Source organism: Columba livia, chromosome 8, assembly GCF_036013475.1.
Source record: "Columba livia isolate bColLiv1 breed racing homer chromosome 8, bColLiv1.pat.W.v2, whole genome shotgun sequence".
Taxonomy (NCBI): Eukaryota; Metazoa; Chordata; class Aves; order Columbiformes; family Columbidae; genus Columba; species Columba livia.
The window spans coordinates 33055072-33078278 of record NC_088609.1 but is presented as its reverse complement, the minus strand read 5'-3'; the positions used below and the strand labels follow the sequence as shown (position 1 = coordinate 33078278).

Genomic DNA, 23207 nt, shown 5'->3' with positions numbered 1-23207 from the left:
ATGCAAGCTTTTAACTATCTGTCTCCTGTTACGTTTTTCTACAAACTCAAATGCTCCAGTATGCAAAATTGTATGTCACAGTGATATATGTCAGCTTGTGCCTGAGGAAATACTGGACCAGAAACTCTCCCTATGTTGTTCTTTTTATTTTCCTGTAGCGCAGATCCCAAATTTATTCAAATAGAGCATATTCTGTTCCCATTCTAATTCTTTTCATACTATCAGAAATTTAGCTGAACATTTTTGGACAATTAGGAGAATGCTTAGTGCAACTTGTGCAATGGAAGAGTGACTTAAAACTGAAATGTCACACACAGTTCTACATGCAAAGATATTTTCCACATGGGACAGTCCATGCACAGACGTGGACTTCGAAAGATAAAGATTTGATCCCCTGTGAACTTTTATGGTTGTAGAGTCATCCAGCCTGGAGCAGGTTTAAAGCTCTTGAAGCAGCAGGTTTTTCTGTGGCTTTGTGGCATCCTGGATACTGGTCAGCTAAAACCCAGGCTTGGTCGGGGTCATGTTTAGGCATTCCAGGAATTAACTTCATTTTAGCTCCCTGTGTGACTGATGGATGTCATCTGTCAAGGACTTAGGTACTATCTCCCATTTAAAGATGAGGAACCGAGACATCGTGAAGACTGGGTGGATTATGAGGAGTGACTGAGGGAACTGGAGCTGTTGGAGAACAGGAGCTGAGGGGAGATTTTCTCGCTGTCTGCAACTGCCTGAAAGGAGGTTGGAGCATGGAGGGTGTTGGTCTCTTTTCCCACATAGCAAGTGTTAGGACAAGAGGAAACAGCCTTTAAGTTGCGCCAGGGGAGGTTCAGATTTGATATCAGGAAAAATTTCTTCACATAAAGGGTTGTGAAGCAGTGAAACAGGCTGCCCAGGACAGTGGTAGAGTCACCATATCTGGAAATGTTGAACAGATGCGGAGATGAAGTTCTTAGGGACATGGGTTAGTGCCAGAGTTGGGTTAATGATTGGCCTCAATGATCTTGAGGTTTCTTTTCCAACCAAAATGATTCTGTGATTTCTCTCTCTTATGTACCTACACGATTCACGTTTGAGGCCTCCAGATGCCTCAAGTGCTTTGACAAACTGTGTGCTCTGTCTTTACATGGCCAAGGAGCACAGCTCCTCCTGGCTCACCAGCACAGAAAAAAGGCTGAAGCAGCCGGCCCAAGTGCAGGGGAAGGCCTGGGACAGCCACACCAGCACCACCCAGGCAGGGACTGAAGGTTCAGGAGCCCCAGTCAGCCCCAGGGATGGGTAAAAGCCCCAGATGAGGCCACTCAGGACCACTAAGGCCCACTTGTGCACACTGACAGCCAATTTTCTCCCCTCAGTGTGTTCCTTGCTGGAACAGATTCACTCATTAAGGTAGAAAGACTAAAATTGCAATTTAGGGACTCTGACCTCGGTCATCAGCTAAGACACATAAGGATCCGTTTGCACAGGAGGATGAACTTAGATTAACAGATTGAATAAGCATCTGAGGGAATTTATACATTATGATCTTGGCAGCAAAGGAAAAAGATAGGTCTTTTACAAACATCAGGCACTAAAACAATTACCTTGGCACATCTGAAAGCCGGTGTGGACTTCAAGGGCTGAGGGGACTGGCACTGGCTGTACTGGGATGCAATCAAAAGCACATGTGTACATCTAATTAAAGACTCACAGGCACTTGCAGGAGTGAAATTCTGGAGGGACAAGGCACATTTCATGGGCAAAAGTTGTAACTTGTGGCAATCATCTCTCCTGTTGCAGGCAGACCTGATAATGGCTGCAGAGGTCAGGCTGACATATGTTCACTTTGTCTGCAGGTGCATTTTATTTTTGCTCCTCTTCTCTGAAGGTTGTGATGAAGAAAAAGTAGCAGGATAGCTTTTACAAAAAACAACCAGAACAAAACAAAAAACAACAACAACAAAAAAAAACACACAAAAAAAACCAAAACCCCACCAACCAACAAACAAAACAACAACAAACAAAAAACCACAAAAAAACCCAAACAAACAAACCCAAACCAAACTAAACCAAAACCAACCAACCAACCAAAAAACCAAACAAACAAACAAAAAACCCCCAAGCCCCCAGACATCCTGTTTGTTCTTTGTTTCAGCTTCCAAGGATGTAGTTACAGGGGTCTTGCTCATGTGTAACATAGAGGGGAGAGAAGAAAGCTGACATCCAGCAGTGGAAGAAGCTCTATTTAAATAAAGAAAAGATGTTGCTTTAGCATGCACATAGTCAAAGCAGATACCAGGACCTCACTTATTTTTAAGCCGGGAATGTAAAACTCAGCTAAGGATGTTAGACATAGAATTATTTTCTCCTTTCAGACTTGCCAACATATCAGATTTTGAGTCTCTGCTGAAGACAGTTCCTAGGTCAGGACTTATTGTAGCTCACAATGAATAACAGAGAACAAGTTGATTTAATCCCTCTCACTGAAAATCAACTGTTGACAAATATATTCTGTCTATCCAGATGCCTTCTCCTTCTTGCATAATGGCACAAGCTGTAGCCTGCAGCTCATGAGTATTGTATTTGGTGCAGGGAGAGCTCTCCATCCTTTAACTCCCAAAACCCCTGTTCTGTTTCTTTGTTCTAACAAACATACATGTTGGCTCTTTTGTTACTGCACCAGGCTTCTTGTGGTTCTCAAAATCTGTGAAAGCTGATCACTGTCAAACAGCTACCTCTGAGGACAGGACAGAACAGTCCCCCTCAGTACCACAGTCCTTTTGCTGCCCTTCATTAAGTTCAGCTTGGTAGAGCTTATTTTGTGGATTTGAGTATCTTCCTTTGCAGGACAGAATCCATGTGGTGGCTGAGAGTAGTGCAGAGCAAAAGTGAGATGCCCTTGTGCTCTCTGCTATACCCTTCTCTCCTTTAACTGATCTTGATGGCAGCACTTTCTGCTCTTTTCTTCCCCAGTATGTGACCAGCTCCATGGCTGTTTCATTTACACTGGACTGTGTGAGAATTTCAAGGACAGGCACCTCCCCAGGTCTCATTCATTTAAAGTTGTTAACGTGAGAAAAATTGCTTTTTGGAAAAAAGAAAAATAAAAAAAAAATCACTGATTAAAACAGAGGGTTCTTAGGTGTAGGTCCTGTCATGCTTGACAAAAGGGGCAAGGTGATCATCACACTTCAGATGAGGAAGTGGAAGCAAAGAGACATAAAGTGATAAACCCAAGGTCTTATAGCAGATAAAAGTTATTTCTGAGACTCAGACGGTTGCTTTATTCTTTATGCAAAATGTCCTTCCATTTTTCAGTGACAAAATATCTCTGAAAAAATAGTTCTGACTTATCTTGCCTTCTATGAGCTCAAACTGCTTTCAATCCAGCTGCAGTGAACAAAATGTTGCTTCTTGTTATTGATTCAAAGTTGAGGTCACTGGGAGTTTGCATGGGAATTTTGTGTAATCGTTAGAAAATAAAGAATTTACTTCATTCCTGTTTTCCGTGGTGTGCAATCTAAAAGAAATACCAAGTGTACCCTGTTACACCTAGTATCACACTTCATCAAAAGCAGTAACTTTGAGATCCCTACAGCTGATAAATGAATGGAGGGATGGAGTGCCAAAAACCTCATAGACTATAAAATTACGATGTTACTGAAATCTAACTGCCTACAAACAGAATTGGTTGTGTCTTCCTCAGTCTGTTCTTAGGGTTTTTTTCCTTTGTTTGTTTTTAAAGGAATATATACTTATTAGTTATTCATTAGTTCAGAGAAAACTAGGCTTTGTGTTTTGCACAAAAACCCACCATCTTAGAGATATTAAGGTTTCTGACTCCTGTGGGGACATGAACATAATGTTTCCTGATAAGCTGCTTATTACTTTCCTTTGAAAGGATGTATATGAGAATAACAATCTCAAATTTTTATTTCATTGTTATGGGAAGTTGCAGCCAGGAGGATGCCACTGCAGCATAGAGGATTCTTGACTTTCAGTGGGAGGCTTTCTGGGGGTGTTTCAGCATTTTTGTGGAATTCTGGTGAGCATAAATCCCAAAGAGCTTCAGAGAGATCCTGGTGCTGTCAGAAGGAGATCTCTGTGAGACGCAAAGAGAAAGGGATTGACAGAGGCAAGGCTGTGCTTGTTGCTGGATGCCAACAAGGATTGCAAGGACATTGCTCGTGTGGAACAGGAGACAGCATCTCAGAGCAAGGCCACAGCATCTCCCCAACATGCATAGTAGAAAAAAAATATTGGAAAAAAACCCAAACAACCTTACCTTATTAAAAGTGTCTGTACATTTGTTGTACAGTTATTTTATTTTGATTGTTGAGAACAGCAGGTGTGGCCCCCAAAAGCTATAGATGATGCCTAGCATTAGCTTTATTGACTCTTCTATAAAATATTACTCCACTAGTGGACCAGTAATGATCCATTTAGTAGCTAAATCTCTTCTGTATATTAGCACATCTGATTTATACATGACTCTCAACTTTTAGGATAAAAAAAAAAAAAAAAAGTTGCATACTGTGAGATTACCACAGATTTTTTTAATTTATTTTTTCTTTTAGAGAAAATTTTATACTGTTACCATTTTAGGAAGGATTTAAACTTATTGATTTGCTTTTTCTTGAACATTGCTGTCCACATGTCTGGGCTGGCCTTATATTGCTCTGTATATCTTACTATCCATGATTTATCAATTAAGATTCTGTAAGCAAGACAGCTCAACCCACTGATCAAGCAGACACTTTAGTTTGCACTATTGTACTATTTTAGGTACAGTAACCTAGTGAGTTCATAAACTACCCATACATAATTATATACCATTCCTAATGTTGGAAAAATTTATTTACCCAAAAAGAGAAGGACTGAGTTTGGTGGGATTTGCCCAGTGATAGGATTACAATGGAAATACTACAGACCTCTGCCTTCTTGTTCACAGCTGAAGCTTGATGGAATTTGTCCCAGTGGCTGCAATGTTTGTTTCACTCTTGCCAGTACTGTATTCTCAGATGATGTAAATGCATGGGTTTACCAGTCTTCAAAACCCTTTGCATGTTCATGGAAGCTAGGACTTAGCTATGGTACTTTCAGAAGATGCTGAGTGGAATTCATTCTTTGTCAGCACCAGCGAGGAGACAATAGAGTTCTAACAAAGAAGATTCTAGCCCACTATGATTCTGAACTCACTATCACCTCTGAGTTTAGAAGAGGAAGGACCAAAAATGTATTAACATTTGCAAGTGGTAGCTGGGTGAAACCCTGGGGATAACAAAGTAATTGTGTTGCTCATCTGTACCTGATAATTGCCCTCTAAGGTAGCACTTCAAAGAGGCAGAGTTCTGACACAACAGTTTTGTTTGAAGATGTCTTCTCTATAGAGAGTATTCTCCACTGAGAAATCCACCAGCTCTGTTACTTAACAGGTGTTCATTTACTTTTCAGTTCTCACATCCCACCCTGAAAACAGCAGGTGCTTTAAATTTAAATTTAATTCAGATTGTTCCTCCCTGGCATTCTGTGATGGCTGTTGTAACTACAACCTATGCTCTGCATGACTATACCAGTATTTGAAAAATGTTGTTAGGGCATGAGCATTCATTAGAGAGCTTGAGTATTTAAAATTTTGTAATATTTTTCACATTGCAAGCTTAGGAAAATTCCTTAGGCTGGAATTCTCTAAATTATTTTTAATATGAAATACACATTTAAATCCCTCTAACAGCTTAAAAATATCTTAGCCTTGGTCTTTTCATGCTTCGGTTCCTTGTTTGTTAAATCATGGTGAAAGTTCAGTTCTCAAGGGTGTTATGAGAATTAATGCTGTGCAGACTGATTCTACAATGACTGGACAACACAGACAAGTGGACAAGCATCAGTTAGAAATGCACACATTGCTATACTCTCCTTAAGGTCTAGCCATATATTTATACTCTTTTGGAAAATACCTTCATATATCTTTAAAACAAGGTGATTATTTTCTTCTGTAATTGTGCAGGTTCTCTGAAAGTGTTTTGCCGGTGGTTAATGTCTGACATGCCATGGTGTAGCACTAAGGCAAGTGCAGAGCAGGGCTCTTCACTGTTGCTTTTCCAGTGCTTGTTTGGTCTAGTTTTAGGAAGATGTTACATGCTCAAAGTAATTAATTTTCCAATCCTAATATAATTTTGTATTCAAAAGGGACTCAATTAGTCATCATTGCAGTTTAATTACCTGAAACACCTTAGTGTTAATAAGTACCCAAAAAAGTAAACTACCTCTTGTAATTTAAACAATTACATTATATTTTCAATAGAAAAGATAATTTAGGAAAAATAGAAGCTTATTTCTTAGCTAGCAATTTTATAACTGAAGTAAGTATGAAAATTTAGATTCTCATTATGGTCTTTGTGGCTTCAGGTAGTGTCAAGAAATTACACCGAGGGCCTTCCTAGTCCATGAAAACAACGATAGAAGTGAATGAGTATGTTGTGCAATAGTTGTTCATTGTTTGTGGTTTAGTGGTTTGGTTTGGTTTGGTTTGGTTGGTTTTTGCCTGATTGGTAAGAAGAAGAGAGACAGAAGTATTTGTGGGTTTTCATGCTGCCATGATGCAAAAGCTGGTCTGGCTTGTCGGGAAATGACTGACACGTCTTCTTCATTTACGCTGAGCTAATTTTTGACAGCAAATGACAACCAAATGGTCATAATGACTTTTGTGGGTCAGGAGAGCAATCTATCACTTTTTCAGTTTTGCTTCAGATCCGTGCATGCTTTCTCATATTATGTGATGATGCTTACACAATAACGTAACCTCACATGCATGACCTTCAACCCGTGACAGAAAGTACCAATCTAGGGAGACAATACTCAAAGTTCAGACAGTATATCCAGGTCTGTAGGCTTTTTGCATTTAAATGATTGCTTGAGAGTATAAATAAAATTTAGAGAGCTCTTTTAGAGAACTCCTGAAATCCCATTTCAGAGGGATTTATAAAATTAATGCAATCTGTGTTTTATGATCATAAACTACTGTGTCATTGTAACCATTTGTGGTTACAACTCGGTGCTTTGGCATATACTCAGCATGAAATACATGAATATGATTTTTTTTTTTTAGTGAGTGTACTTACATATTTATTGATTGCAGGATCAGCTCCAGATCATGTTAGAAACAATTACATTTGTGCCGAAGAAGACGGTAGACCTTGACTATTTCTCTGGTTGTATAGACAGATTATTATATTCTCAGACTGTAAATTTCTGTTGGTTCATATGAACTTCCATGTTCTTCTGGAGGCAGTTAACTTCCTGCAACTGATATATTTATAAACTATAGAAAAGACTCTTCCGAATATTAATGTCTTGAATATCCGCATGAAGCATAGTTACTCACCTACACCATTTCCATTATAACGGACGAGTGGCACGGAGTATGCAGTTGCAGAACTGTTGTATTGGAAACATCCTTCATTTAGGGTACACTTACAAATTAAATTATTGATGGTTAAAAAAAAAATTCCCACCAAGTGAAAAGTCATAGCGAGGGGCACTGTAAAAATGAAATAATGAGTGCTGTTTTGAGTGAATGTGAATTAAAAAATGTTTTTCCTTGTAAACTCATCAGCTAGCAAAATGAAAGCTCTCGCATTAATATATTTTAACTAATTCTGTGTTGTTTTACTTGACATTGAAAACTAGAACTGATGGTTTCTATATATTTAGGACCTTTGTCATTTCAGTATTTCTGAGAACTTCATGCTCTTGCATAGATGTTTTTACAAAATCTGAGCAGGATATAGAATCATTATCCCCTTTCACAGCCATGGAACTGAGGTATAGAGAGAAACTGTGGCTTGTCTTCACTACGTTCCTACATGAAGCTATGTCTAATAGCTGATTTTTTATTTGGCACCCAAACAACTGTTTAGGCTCTATTAAAATACTGTTTCTGGGCTGATCCATCGGATTGGAGTGAATTGGACTGAAAGTCAAGTGCTGCTGTTAGGGATACTGAAAACTGCAGCGTCTGGAGCTTGAATAACCCATTGAACTCATCACGGTGGGTAGCTCCAGTGCCATCGATCAATGTAGTCACTTTGTCCAGCTCGGGTAGTTTGAACAGAATAGCATGTCTGTTAACTATGTTTGTGGTGAAGACAAGCCATTCAGTGACTTTTTCAAGGACATAAAAAAGAAAGCAATCTGGGTCTTCTGAATCTCATCTGTCCAATATCTGAACTGCGGCCTTATGCATAGACACTGCTGAATGATTTTGTACTGATGCTAACAGGCAATAATTCTCGTGTTGCATATTTTTCATTAATGACTAACATTGTTGGAAAAACCCCTAACAATCCCTCCCCTGATAATTTGTGAAGGTTTCCCTTCAACAGTAAATATTATCACTGATGATGTTAATGAAGACATTAGTTTCACAGCATTTGAAGTACTGAAACACTCCACTGTTAACTAGCCTAGTGGGGTTTATGCTAATGTAAAATGTAATAAAGTAGAGGCCACTATCTCTTTAAGCTGAAAGAAAGGAAACTTGTTTCTACTTCCAAGGGATGCCTAGTGTGTGCTTATCTAATTGACTGTGTATTTTGTCTAGGTGTTGAGGGAAAGCTAAGAGAATGAAGGCTCTAAGTCCCCAGTGGAAGCATGATATGGCGATGCAGTGCTGGTGCTGAATTGTTCTCTCTGATGGCTCTATGGGAGTGGATAGCACTGAGTCTTCATTGCTGGGTTTTAGCAGTTGCTGCTGTTTCGGATCAGCATGCCACAAGCCCCTTCGACTGGCTCCTCTCTGATAAGGGACCCTTTCATCGCTCACAGGAATACACAGATTTTGTGGACAGAAGTCGACAGGGATTTAGCACAAGATACAAGATTTACAGGTATGAAGCAAAGGGAAAGCAATTACAGATATATCATCCTTAGAAGCTGTAAATTATCAACAAGGGTTTCCTTAAAGGAAAGAATCAGATGTGGGAAAAAATCCATAGTCAAAAAATTAATTGCTGAAATATATGCAAGGTCGTATATGCACTGTGTACTATGGAAATGCCTGCTTGTGTTGTTTCTATTTTGTTTAAAGAATTTTTGGTAACTGATTATGTTACTTTGGAAAAAATTGTTTACTACCTCCTCTGCCCTAGTGACACACTCAAAGATGTTGCAAGGTATTCAATCACCATTTTTGATTGCAGAGGGCTAACATGGAACACCTTTGACTGTGCAGCAAGATCCAGATCAATTGCTTTCAGTGTGGCTCATCAAGGCATAAGCTGAGACTTTAAGGATAAAATTATGGTTACACAGATACTGCTGACAAAGCATGGACTTCATTGTACAAATCAGGGCATTTCAAATGTGATTCAAGATGTTTAATGCTAGTTTGTACCACTGTTTTTAGAAACAGTTTTCTTATCCTTGAGGGACTGACCAACAAGAACCACTGAATTTTCACAGAAGCTGCAGGTGTTTGTTCGGTCAAAAAACTCAGCTTTGGGCTGGCCCAGTTTAGTTTGAGAAAAGAAAAAAAGGGAAAGCTTCAAGAGTATAGGTCTGCTTGAGCATTTGTGCCTTGCTGTAAAATTGCTTTCATGATGCATTTGTCACCTGTCAGTTTTTACTCTTTTGGAACAGCACTGGTGAAATGTCTTCTTAATCATTTACAAGAGGTATAACTCAGTTACATCAAATAAGTTTATCAAGGACACAGGAATGAAAAGGAGAGCTGAGTTTAATAGTAGTGACCTCGCAGCAAATAGAAAGATAGGCAGAAGTGAGGGAGCATGAGAGATTAAGGACTGAGAAAACAAATCTGTAAGTAGAGAGACTTTTGCACTTCATATTGTTATAGATGCCTCCCAGCAGCAAAGATAAAAGAGTGGCAGCAGGGCAATAAAGGACAGATTTTTAACTTCCCTAATAACTCTCCAACCTATAAACATAGACCATATTAGTATGGAAAAGACATATGGTGGTTTCATTTAGAGCCATGAAACAGTTTGTACCGATTTCATACCTATTTTAAACTATTATTCCCCAGTGGTATCCAGCTCTTTAGAAGAAGGTAAGAGTGACATATGACTATATGTATATTGTATTTAGTTCAATGTCCAGTGGCTTGTGTCAAATCTGCTGCTCTCAGTCTGTCAAGATTTTATTTTTCAAGAACTTGCTTTATTTTCCTTTCCTAAATACATGCAGTAGAGGGCACTCTGTTGCAGGTCAATTTTGCAGTGGATTCCTTTGCCATATATAGATAAATTAAACACATTTTGAAAATAAAGTGTGATTTGGAAATATGCTTGATGAAGTGGCTTGTCTTAACATAACGGCATTGCCCAATATTTACGGCACTTTAAAAGCCAGCTGTCAGGACCAATAATGTAAAGCCAATAATGCAGAGACTGAGGCAGCATATTTTATTCCTATTATTCTGTATTAGTCAACACTGAACCAAAATTATCTTGCTAAAAACATGAAAGATGGAACTGTATTTCATTTCAGCTCTTTCAATCAGGTCTTTGAGAATTTTTCTCCTCTCAGCCATCATTACAGAAACATTGTTATAGTTTTATAGATCTGTAATCATATTATTAATATTTTTGGGGGGTTGTGCATAGCTTTCAATTTACTTTAATTTACAGAAGCCCAGAGAAAGCGTTTCTTGTGTTTATGTCTATTCTCTGCTTATTCCCTTCAAGAAATGAACTGTGAAGCCAAAAGAGCTACCTGAATCAAAAGAAAAGCTGCATTTTTGGATTTAGCCCTCCAAATACAAACCTTACTGCAAAGTTTCCTTGTAAAATATGTTCCGATTAGCAAGTGGTGCAGAACATGGTGACCTTGCTATGAGCCACACACTGTAAATTTAATCCCTGTTGCTTTTCTACGAGGTTTCCCAGGCTGAAGGATCTGAACTAGGTCTGTTCATTCCCTCACCTATCCTTTCCCTAATGAAAACGATCCCTCAGGGACACAGTCCTGATTCAAGTGGAGAGGTAAGGAAGGGGAAAACACAGGTCTGCATTGACTCAGCTGAATCATATGGACAAGAAAGAAAATAACTCCAAAGAGTGCTGACAGGAGGGGCTCCTTTCCCTTTGCTCTTCATTTCAGCCCTTAAAACCTGCAGCTGAGACCTGACATTTTAAGAGTAAAGGGGAAGGAGAGTGGTGCCCCTTCATTTTAACATCCACGCCAGGTCAAAAACCACGGTGCCGAAGAAGAGTGAAGTGTATAGGGTGAGACTCCGGAAGATTGTGTCCTGTTTCAAATCCTTTCTGGTAGGATGCTGGTACCCTGTCTCCCCAAAAATAACATAGGGGCAGTACTAATTTTTGCTCCAAAAGATGCTTACTTTTTTACATATGTAGCTCCCCGGATGTTATTTAAATTGACTTTTTTAATGACCTTTAGCTGGGGCTTATTTCTGGAGTAGGGCTTATATTTTGAACATCCTCAAAAATCCTGAAAAAATCATGCTAGGCCTTATTTTTGGAGTAGGTCTTATTTTCTGGGAAACAGGGTAGCGCAGTGGGGTAAGACAGAAAAAGCCTGAAGACATCTTATTTTTTTTTTTTTAATGGTACAAATGTGGCAAGTAGATGCAGAGTACATAGAGGTGTGCCTCTCTTTGGTCAAGGAGTTGGCTCCAAAAGAACTGGTGGGATGGTAACAAGCAGCAGCCCTGTTGCCATGGGGGTGCGATGGACACAGACTGAAACACAGGAGGCTCCATCTGAACAGGAGGAGAAACTTGTTTGCTGGGAGGTGCCAGAGCCTGGCCCAGGCTGCCCAGAGCGGGTGTGGAGTCTCCTTCTCTGAGACATTCAAACCCGCCTGTACCCACCTGTGTGATCTGCTCTGTGACCCTGTGTGAGCAGGTGGGTTGCACTGGGGGGCTCTACAGGGGTTCTGAAACCCAACCAACCTGGGATTCTGTATCTCCAGCCCAATGGCCTCCAAGCCATAGACAGAAGATGACCCATGGTATGTCTCTGCTAAAACCTAACACTGCTGTCCATGGGAGCTAACTCAGGATGACCAACCTAACACTGGGACTAGATGTTTACAATTAATAGCAATTAAAGGGTCTCTGTAAAAATAACATAAAACCAGCAATGAGTTGCACATACTGCACGTAGTATTTTAAAATGTGTAGGGGGAGATTTCAACAGAAGACTGTTTTATGACTTTCGTTTTCCTACAATGTAGTGATTATGCAGCGACTAGAATGTTATTTTGATTTCCACTATTTTTCTCCCTCCTTTGACAGTCTCAGGAGGGGCAGTAATTATGTAGGAAATAAAAATAATTAAATCACTATCTTCCCTTTTTTCTTTTTTTTTTTTTTTTTTTAATTTCAAAATAGCATTCCCTATCATAATCAAAATCATATTAAAAAACAGAGGATACATGTTATTCTGGTTTTGGTTAAATCAAGTAATGCATATTTCTGTAAATACTGAAGTGCCAGAGATGAAGTCCTTTATCCTGCACCATTGTTTGACACTGATTTAAACAGGATCAAGGTCACTTACTGCAGGCCCATGGAAGATATAGAATGATTAAAATCAAGACAGAGAAGTCGAAAAACACATATTAAAGAGAACAAACAAAGAATATTAAAATGAGATTACTTGGAACTTGATGGAAAGGTCATTGTTTCTCAGCTATTGAGTAAAACAATGTTGTGCTACTTGTTTTATTACTGGCATTTGCATGGCAGCAGTCAAACTGATTTTAAAGTTTAGTTTCATGGAAATATATATGGCAATCACTTTCCATAATGTCCAGTAGGCTTATTTTTTTCAGTTCTTAAATTATATAACCTGTTTGCATTTAAAATAGGTGGAGTCCAACTTTTAGACTAAAACGAGAAAGAAATATTGCTATATGGACTCTGTGCTAACATTTCTGTTTTCCTCCTGAATACTTGTATGCCAGTGAGACAAAAAGCAGCTGCTTTGTATCCACACCCCCTGGTCACCATAAACAAGTGTTTAACTGACCATGAATCTGTTACAAATTGGAGAGATTAAGCCGAAGATTGGTACTGAGGAGCACGCTTATTAACCAAGCCAAATTTCTTGTGAGAGGTTTTAACTGTAGTAAGTTTTTTAAAGATTGAAGTTACACTTTGCCTTATCTCCCTATCTAGCCTTCAGGGCATAAAACAACCGTGTGATAAATGCAACCAATGCATAAGTGATGGGAAGGTAACACTACAATCTACTGTCACCCATATTTTAATCTGTTACATTAAGGGTTATGTCCATGGGCAATCAAGCTTATTCTGTAGTGTGCTTAGCTCACAAAGAAGAGGAGCTTCCAGCATTACAGGACAGAGCTGGAAGAAACAAATATATATGTAATAATGTTTGTACTAGGTATTCCAGAACACTAAACAATTGCAACTGGTGATGTTACCAACATTGTTGTAAGTTGGGAATAGTGGGCTGGTTGTGTTGAATAAGTGGCAGTATGATATTCCCTATAATTCTTCAAAGGAAATGTCCTCCTGCAGGAAATTTAGTAACTTCCACAGTTTTTGGTGGCCTTCATTGCCACTGATCTATGAGAAGAAGTGCCAGGAAAGCACCTGGAAGGCTGCTGAAAACCTCTGAATTAGTGGGAATGCTGTATAAATATTTTATAGAAGGTGGATCCTGTAGTTAATATCGGCAAATATTTTGGCAGGGAAAACTGAGTTTATAATTGGTTATTTGATACACACTGGGAGTACTGTGCCTCTTATGTAAATCAGCTACCCAGACAAAGAAATTTAAACCCAAGCAGAATAAGATGAGAGGTTACTGGGATGGAAAGAGTGATTGTGAAATTATGTGAAGAATCTACATTGTATCAGAAGAGGTAATTTCTACAGAGATACGGAAGTATTCATGCTATCAAATAAGGTCCTGAGGAAATATCCTCAGGGACACTGTGTAGTTTTGTTCAAGCAAAATGATTTAAAATATGAAACAGATGCGAAAAATCAGAGGAAGAAGAGCCAAGCTTTTTTTTTTAAGGTGGGAATGTTTTTCACATTAAGGGAAGAAAAAAAAAAAAAAGAGAGAGCTGAAAGACGATACAATTCACAGAATCACAGAATCAACTGGGTTGGAAAAGACCTCATATCATAAAGTGAGATGAACCATTTAAACCAAAAGTCGTCGTTGTCATAGAACCAAATTGGTATAAACTGGCTATGAATAAATTTAAGCTGGCTACTTCTAATTATTAGAGTAAAATAGTTCTGGGACATATTAAGTTACAAAACCTTATCAATCCTATGAATAGGGGAAGGGATTATAAGATGTGGTGCTTGTGATGACGGACTAGGTTTTAGTAATTATTGATATCCCTTTGAGGTAAGTGTCCCAGACAAATGTAGAATAATAGTCTGCAAAAGGAAAAAAAAAAAAAAAAAAAAATCTCAGAACTGAGCGAGTCTGTGCAGCACAGTATTTGTGTGGCTTAAGAAATGTTCCTTTGAAGGTTGTTTTTAAAGGGATTGTGTTTGTCCACGAAAAAAACAAAAAATAAAAATAATATAAAATAATGTTATAAAATTAAAGATTATTTTGTGTCAGGATGTACTGGGTTCCTCTCACGTGTTCCGAATCCTCTGATAACTGAACCTACAGGGTAAAGTGAGCAAGACTGAAGACTGTGGTGGAACACTCGCTAATATGTTTTATCACCTGTGTGTGAAGTCAAGTAGAGACAACATTAAATTCAGTTGTATTTTTTATTCCCTATAGACATATTTTAGCCCACAACTACCACTGGACTTCTTCACATGTTTACTCCTGACAGACAGCGCTAATAAAAAACTGGGGTTTTCTGTTGTGGATGGACTTGTAATTTTCTAGCCCAGTGTACAGTATGGAATGACATTTCTTTGTGCTCTTCCCAAGGTTGCTTCAAAGTGATAATTTAGGAATTTTAAGGCATTGAGAATTAATAAAATGTCTTCAACAATTTTGTCTAATACAAATATTTAGGAAAATCGAGAACTGAAAAGAGATGTCTGCTATCATACCTTCAAAAGTCTAACAAAATTATGATATAGCATTTCTTGGTGCTGTTATTTCCTATACATTTGATGACACTCTAGAATCCATCATCACTGACAACTCTTTGGAAGGGCACATTTGCTACTGGAAGCATCGGAGACGTTGTCTCTTTAAAATAAGACTGTTTCTTTCAAAACTAAGGCAGGAGCTCATTTCTCAGCCATGGATCTGAGTTTCCTTAATACATTAAAAACTCAGAAAAGGCAAGGGAGTTAGTGAGAGTGGAACAGGATATATCAAAGAAAGAAATAGAGCAAATTAGTACTCTAGAAGTTGAGGAAAGAAATGGGCTGTAGTCAGCAAACTGTAGCTCTAACAGGTGAGGGTGAGGTAGCTTAGCAAACTGGTCAATCATTGCCTTCAACTTTCCAAAGCCTTTGCTTCCTTGGGCGTTGAATTGCATGGATAGTGTCACTGCTGGGCACCTGAGAACTGGGATTATAACTGCACCAAAGAGCAAACAAGTTTATCTTCCACAATTTCTGTATCAATAGGGAATAAATAACAGCAACAGTTCTGTGTGCCTCTTGCAGAAATTCACTGTATCAGTAAATTGCTTCTGGCCTGCATCGTAATTGTTTAGCTTGCTTTAGGGAATTTTCCATTCAACCTGGTGGATAAAAAGAACAGTAATCGGATGTATCATCATTCTCAGAATGTTTACAAAAGGCTAGACTACTGAATGCACAAAGTCATCTTTTTAAATCCAGTGGCTCATAGGTTGGAAACAGAGAAGAGCAGCTCAGAGAGAGACTCTGAGATTGTGACTTGATAGACTTCCACTGAAAAAAACCAGCATTTGTAGTCCAGTACTGTGTCCTCATTATTGGAACTGGTGTAGGTTCACAGAACAAAAAGATGCTGATTTTGGTCCTGTGGAATCAAATAGCAATAGTTTCCTACAGTGGACTGATTATTTTAACTAAAATTAAACAAGCAAACATAAAACAAATAGGACTTTTCTAAGAATGTCTGGATCTGAAAAATATCAGTGATCAATGAGTCCTATTACTGATTGTGATACACATTAACAGCTTCTCTTAGCCTAGTTACCTGGGCATAGCAAAGACATGATACAAGTTAAACAAATGACTTTGGTGAAACTGCTTGAACAATTACATGCTTGAGCAAAACAAAAGCTTTAAATGGCTGTATTTCCAGGTCTAACAATACCTGGATGATGTTCTCCAAAATCCTCTAATTTCCAGCCCTTTATTTCAAATGCAAATCTCCTCCATAGGAAAGCTTTTTGTTTTATCTTTAGGGCCTAAACACATATCAGGTAGTGACGCTTTACAATTAGCAATTCCTTTTATAAAAATCATATTAGTTTCTCAACCCATTTATCCAGAGGATTGTCTGGAAGGTACATATTTGTGAAAAAGTGGAAAAAAAAGGAACAGATAATTTAAACTGAGAAGCTATGTGTACATAACAGAAAACGTTAAGAACTGTTTTCAGATGAATTATAGCCACAGCCTGGCTTAGTTTACCAGTAATCTCAAGGAGTTGATGAGTACATAGAATGGATATTCACAAGGGTGAAGGAGCCTCTCACTGATGTTTCCTATGGCTACCACATAGGAAACCACATAGGAGCCTAAGAAGCCTCTCAGATGGATACCAGAGACACCAGAGGTGTAGAAAATGAGGACTAGACACCTTTTTAGGTCTGTCTCCACCCAGTTACACAGGAGGTCTGTCCCTTGTAGACATATCTCCACAGACAATGATAAACGATCTCTCCAGGGGCAACAATAAAAGAGTCTGAGATCTCATGGACGCTTGTGGTCCAGGGTGGACAGAAATGAGGGGCTCAGAGGTGGGCAGTAAGGACCAAAGGGAGGTAGGGAATTCTGATTCCCAAAATGTTTCTCTCTTTCCAGCTCTGTTACACATGAGGCAGCACAGCAGAGAAATCATCTGCTCTAGGTAAAGGGCGAGCACGTATTGCTCAAGAACACAGGAAAGATCAAGGTCACTTCTGCCACTGATCCACAACACCTTCAGAACATCTTTGAAGGTCTTGGGAGAAGCATAACCAGGACCTGAGGAAGCAGCACATTGTTAAGAGATGCTGACTTCCTACAGAATCTTGCAGAAATCTCAGCGAACAAGAAATTTACCAGTGAGCCTAATCCCACAGCGTTCAAAAGCCTCAAAGTTGTTTTGCCACTGACCAGGGTCAGACCTACCCCATATCCCCTGGCTGCATTTTCTTGGCTCGGTATTAAACTCCTGGATTTCAAACCAAGGGCAGAGTTTCTCCTGGTGAGATAAACAAGCGCTGGCACTGGGGAGGACACTTGGGAACGCTGCTGGCTGGGCCAGCAGGATGAGGAGTGTTCTCAGGAGTCAGTTTGTTTGACAAGAACACAAGCATGTTTCAGCTTGGCAACAAAGGAGAATATTGACGCCAAGATTGCCTTCTGTATTTCTTTTTTTTTTTTTTTTTTAAATAATACACCGCAGGAGTCTGTGTTTTGACAATCTCTCTTTGTATTTCTTCTTTCTTCTTTGCTGTATTTAATCAAAGATCCTATGAAAGCTGAAATGACAAGGAGGAGAATGACCCTTATTTTTTGTAAACCATAATCTATTTCCAGAATATACCTACTTTCAAAACCTAATATTTTAAGGATAATTGTTAGATCCAACCTCCTACTGATATGTTACCCTAGAACAAAGAGCAGTTATTTAGAGAATATGGTGTGTCATCATTTCAGTTAGTAAGTCCATAAATCATTTAAGTTGCCCCAAAAAATTAGGATAACAGAGGCTGCAACTTAATGGTTTCATGCAATCACTGAAGTAGTATAAAAGCTGTTTAATACTAATAATAGATTCATTCTTCAGTCACCAGGATAGTCTGCCAGGATCTTGGGCATGAAATCAGGTCATTTTCGTTAATTCTTTGAAGATTTTGGTAAGTTGGGCTTTTGTTGCTTAATTTGCCCTTCCTTATAATTTTTGTTTAAATATCACTGCTAGCACTATCGCTGATATTCAAGATGCAGAGGATTTCTAATGCTGGTGGCTTTCATAAAGGGGAAACCAATTACAAAGCTTTATTTTGATTGTTGAAAATAAAAAATTACTTGAATCAAGTTCTCTGTGCTTTCAATTTAAGCCCTCTATTGTCATCTTTCCTTACTGCTCTTAGGTCAGTAGTCACCACCAAACTGAATGGCTGCCATGTTTTTCTTTTTGTCCATATGTTATGTCTATATGGGTGGCATGTTATATCTTACATAGAGAAAAGAACTGAAAGGCACAAAAGCTTTTCTGTATAGAAATACAGTAGTATTGACTGGAATATATGTTTCTTTGTGTAGACGGGTATTTGTGCCTTTTTGGTACAGAAAAAGAACAACTGACATCAAATGTGCTCACTTAAGAAATTTCACCATTTTCTTCTGCAACCATTGACTTAAGGTCGTGATCAGTGTCTCAGAATTCAAATTTTAGTTGTCTTCTAGCTCTGATAGATTGATTTGACAGGTTTTACTAGTCATTATGCTGGTTGTGAATTTTCATTGTGTAGCTCCAGACTCATTCCAACAGAGACCCTTGCAAAGAAAAGCAATACTTCAAAATAATGTCTTGTTGCTCGATTCTCCCTAGAATCCCAATATGATTGTTATGGATAATAGTGTTCTTAAGGTCATTAATGGCTCCATATCTCAATTCATCTTTTGATATTCTCAATTTCTGCTTTATTTATGTAGCTTGAGAAGAGAAGATATTTTTACTGACCAGACAATGTGATATATGTATAGAACTCTGAAAACTGCACACACAAAGCCCACTAGCAATTTAGAAGTGGTGTACGCAGGTCTCACATGCACAGAAGACTGAGCATCTGGCTTTAAGTAATGAATATTAATTTCTCAAGGGAAAAAAGACAAATACAGGTTTTGACTTATATGAGTAGCATAATGTGAAATCAAAAGCAGAAGGCATATTCTGTCTAATATTCTGAAAGATCAGCAGAATCTGAGACTTGAGGAAATATAATTGATTAATTTAAAATAAATATTTGTATCTTAACTAATTCTGAACTACATTCTCACAATTCTTGAAATTTAACAAATAGGGATTCTTAACTTATACCCTGACTGCTAGCAGTAGAATTGGATATTTCACTAGGAACTCAAATATAATTGCAGCTTTGCCTACTGATAAATATATTCTATTAGTAGAAAGTAAGCAGAGGCAACATGTTTTTATTGAGTTGTATCTAACTACATTTTATTTAAACCTCGTCTTTATCCATTTACATAAAATACTGGCTATAGGCTATAATAGCAAAACTAAATTCTAAACATTACATAGCATAACCAATCTACTAACCCACATTAACAAACAGAATAAAGTCTTTTGTGTACTTTTCACATATTTAACTATTCAAAATAAATTAAAAATAATAATTTCAACTGATTAAAAATGAGGGACCTGTAGTGTGGTCTCTTGTTACAAAGAAATGTTGATTACTATTTTTCTTTTTTAAAAATATCTGGTGGTGTTTTGATAGCAAACCATGAGACACAAGAAATTAGGAGGACATGTGGTTCGTATAGCTTGTTCATTTACTAGTTTCCAGACCCCAAATATTTATGATTACTGTCATTTTAAAATGGTGTGAGTACAAATGAATGTTTGTTTATATATATTCTTGTGTGTATATATATGTACACATGTATATGCATTTGCATGTGTGTGTGTGTATATATGTGTGTGTCCAGATAGATAGATAGATAGATAGATAGATAGATAGATAGATAGATAGATACAGATGAATGAAATGAGTTTATTTTTGCAGTGAGAATACTACTGTTTATTTTAAGGAAAAACTTACGTCTTCTACAGTCAGGTGTCTGAATCAGAACATTTGACCAATATATTAAGCCAAGCTTTTGGTCAACTCTAGATTATGTCACTTACATTAGTCTTTAGCTGTTTTTACAATACAAGACATCTGAGGATCTGTAACTGAAACACATTAACATGAACCTTTGGTTTTGTATAGGGACTTCTATGACTTTACTCCATTGTTTTTTCTCTGTCTTTTTGTATGATTCTGGATACAGTTAGTGAAATAGCCTTGACAAGATATAATTTTTCTCTGTATGTACAGAAAAAATATATATGCATGTATATGACTATGAAAGCTCTGTATTTAACCCCCAGTTTTCCACAGCTTCCTTGTGTAATTGTGTGTCATGGTTTATCCCTAGCTGGCAACTAAACCCCACACAGCCACTCTCTCACTCCTCTCTGAGAGGATGGAGTAAAGTATTGGAAGAGTAAAAGTGAGAGAACTTGTGGGTTGAGATAAAGACAATTTAAGAGGTAAAGCAAAAGCCACACATAGGAGCAAAGCAAAATAATGAATTAATTCCTTCCTTGTTATCAGCAGCCAGGTGTTCAACCATCTCCATGAAAGCTGGGCTCCATCACAGTTACTTTGGAAGACAAACACCATCATTGTGTATGTCCCTGCCTTCCTTCTTCCCCCAGCTTTACATATGGAGCATGATGTCACGTGGTGTGGAATATCCCTTTGGTCAGTTGGGGTCAGCTGTCCCAGCTGTGTCTGCTCCCAAATCCTCGTGCACCCTGAGCCCGCTCACTGGTGGGTGGTGTGAGGAGCAGAAAAGGCCTTGACTCTGTGCAAGCCCTGCTCGGTGATAACTGATATCAACATTGTTTTCAGCACAAATCCAAACCACAGCCCCATACCAGCTATTGTGAAGAAAATTAACTCTACCCCAGCAAAAAACAGCACATAATGTCATGTGAAATCCATCTGTCATAGATTTTCCACCTGTATCTTCACTTGTGTATCCAATATGTGCTTGTGCTTGGATAGTGAATTCTCTGATAACAACTGTCAATATACCCGTTTGAAAAACATCACAAGTTGTTCATAACGCCTGACTTTCAAGGAATCTGGAAGATGTTCATGCTGAGTTCAGTGGCCAAGCTGTGTGCCCAAGTTATGGCTAATAGCATGTGAGTACAATGCAATAACTGGATCCTGATCAGTTCTTTCATATACCTCTTAAAAGGCCCACTAACCTCTGTTTAAATGCCACTTTCTCCAAGGACTGCTTTCCTGCTTAGACACCTTTGTCTTTTCACTTTTTTTGGTGTCAGGGATTGGACAGTATCTGAAAGATATTTTTAAGTTACCTCTGAAATTTGTTTTTCCTTTGGTAAAACTATTTCTCATCTGGTTCTCATCTGGTTGATTCCGAAGGTCCATCTGTTTATTTAGAATTTTGCCTGAGGAAGTAATGGCTATGTCTATTTTTACTACTGTCTTGTTGGCCTGGATGAGCACAAGCAAATGTATGCTTGCCTCCTGGTTCTGACAGTGAAGATCTGCGTGACTTGTGACAACCAATGATAGGACAAGGGACAATCGGTGTAAACTGGAACACAAGAGGTTCCACTTAAATATGAGAAGAAATTTCTTCTCAGTAAGAGTAACAGAACACTGAAACAGGCTGCCCAGGGAGGTTGTGGAGTCTCCTTCTCTGTAGACATTCCAACCTCCCTGGACACCTTCCTGTGTAACCTCATCTGGGTGTTCCTGCTCCATGGGGGGATTGCACTGGATGAGCTTTCCAGGTCCCTTCCAACCCCTGACATGATTCTGTGATTCTGTGATTCTGTGATTCTGTGATTCTGTGATTCTGTGATTCTGTGTGTCCTTGGTACCAAAACCACCAAGGAGTGTTTGATATCGATACAATATATTGAGTCCCCTGACACACTTTCTATTATGAGAGACAAAACAAACAAACAAAATAAACAAAGAAAGAGTTGAAAAAACTTTTTTAAGTTGATGGTTGCTTTCCCATTAACCAAGATTGATAGAATATGAATGAATTAAGGAATTTTAACCATAGTAATTTATTGGAATTTAAAGACAATTAACATCTAAACTTAAAGGGTTTGTGAACTAGGATATTATGATGACATGAAAATAATATGATTCTACTTTTAAAAAATATCTCCATGTACCTATGCTATATTTATTAAGATACAAAATTTTATATATATTAGTCACACATTTCTCCCTATTTTTCTTGTCTTCACAGTTAAAATATGAGACTTACAAACCACAAGTGGGGTTGCAAGACTTTTTATCATTGTTGGCAGCAATAAGACAGTCTTCATTTGGTATTTATGCTAATACAAAATGAGATTTGGCAAGTTTCTACACAACAGAAAACTGAGGTCACGTGACTCCAGTTTATAACTCATTTCGAATTTTTGGAAATTCCAATGTACGGCTGATACGAATGAATCAATATCCACTTCGCCCTGAGAAGCACTGGTTCTATCACTGTGATTGGAACAAAACAGTAGGAAAACATAAATTTTAATTACGTAAACTCGGTGGCTGTCTCTCCTAATTCAGTCAGATAACAGAATTTTTGAGAGATGGTGGAGGGGAACAGACATCCATCCAGTTACACATTATTGAGTAGGTTTGTGGCTAATACCCGTGTCTGAAAACAGTATATACTAAATATGAGGTGGTTTTATTGTCACAAAATCTGCACCTGTGGTGAAAAAAGACTTGTGCTTTTCTTCTCTGCTTGGATGTGAGATCATTCTGAAATGCAGTAACAAAACAGTAATTTCAGAAGTTACTAGTCTGGCAAGTAACATTCCTTAAAGCTAGAAAACAAATGAAAATGATGGTAACAACACCAGGTGTGGAAAAACCACTGCAGCAATGGCCTGCTGACGCTATTTGCTGAACGCAGGGCAAGAGGAAAGTAGCTTGAGCTTAATACCCACAGGGTAATTACAGGGAACCAGCTGTTCCTTGAGTGCTGTAATGAATCCAGACTGCTTTCCTACAGCTTTGGGTCTTCTGATTGATGGCTGGGCCTGACTGGAGCTTATCTTGCAGTCAAGGCATTTGTAAGAACGTTGCTCTTGCACTCTCATTCAGCTCTGTGGGGTCATTTTTAGGAGTGGCTGTGATCACATTATTTTGCTCACTTATGGTCAGAAAATGTCAGAATGGTTTTAAAGTGATTTGTGGTTCAACACATCTAGAAATCGGTGAAATTTGTTTCAAGTTGGACAGTGTGTTCACAAACTATTTGGAAGAGATAT

At 38.3% G+C, this 23207-nt stretch overlaps 1 protein-coding gene across 3 annotated transcripts in view; it reads left to right on the top strand.

The window, feature by feature from the left end:
- BRINP3 (BMP/retinoic acid inducible neural specific 3) overlaps positions 1–23207 on the top strand; it is a 231184-nt gene that overhangs the window by 10305 nt on the left and 197672 nt on the right. For 2 of the 3 annotated variants that reach the window (XM_005508054.3, XM_065072810.1), the window contains exon 2: positions 8582–8867. The exons of the other annotated variant lie outside the window; for it this stretch is intronic. In XM_005508054.3, the coding sequence (XP_005508111.1) occupies positions 8632–8867 (236 nt within the window). In that variant the 5' untranslated portion in view covers positions 8582–8631. The remainder of the gene's footprint in view (positions 1–8581; positions 8868–23207) is intronic. 3 annotated transcript variants of the gene reach the window in all.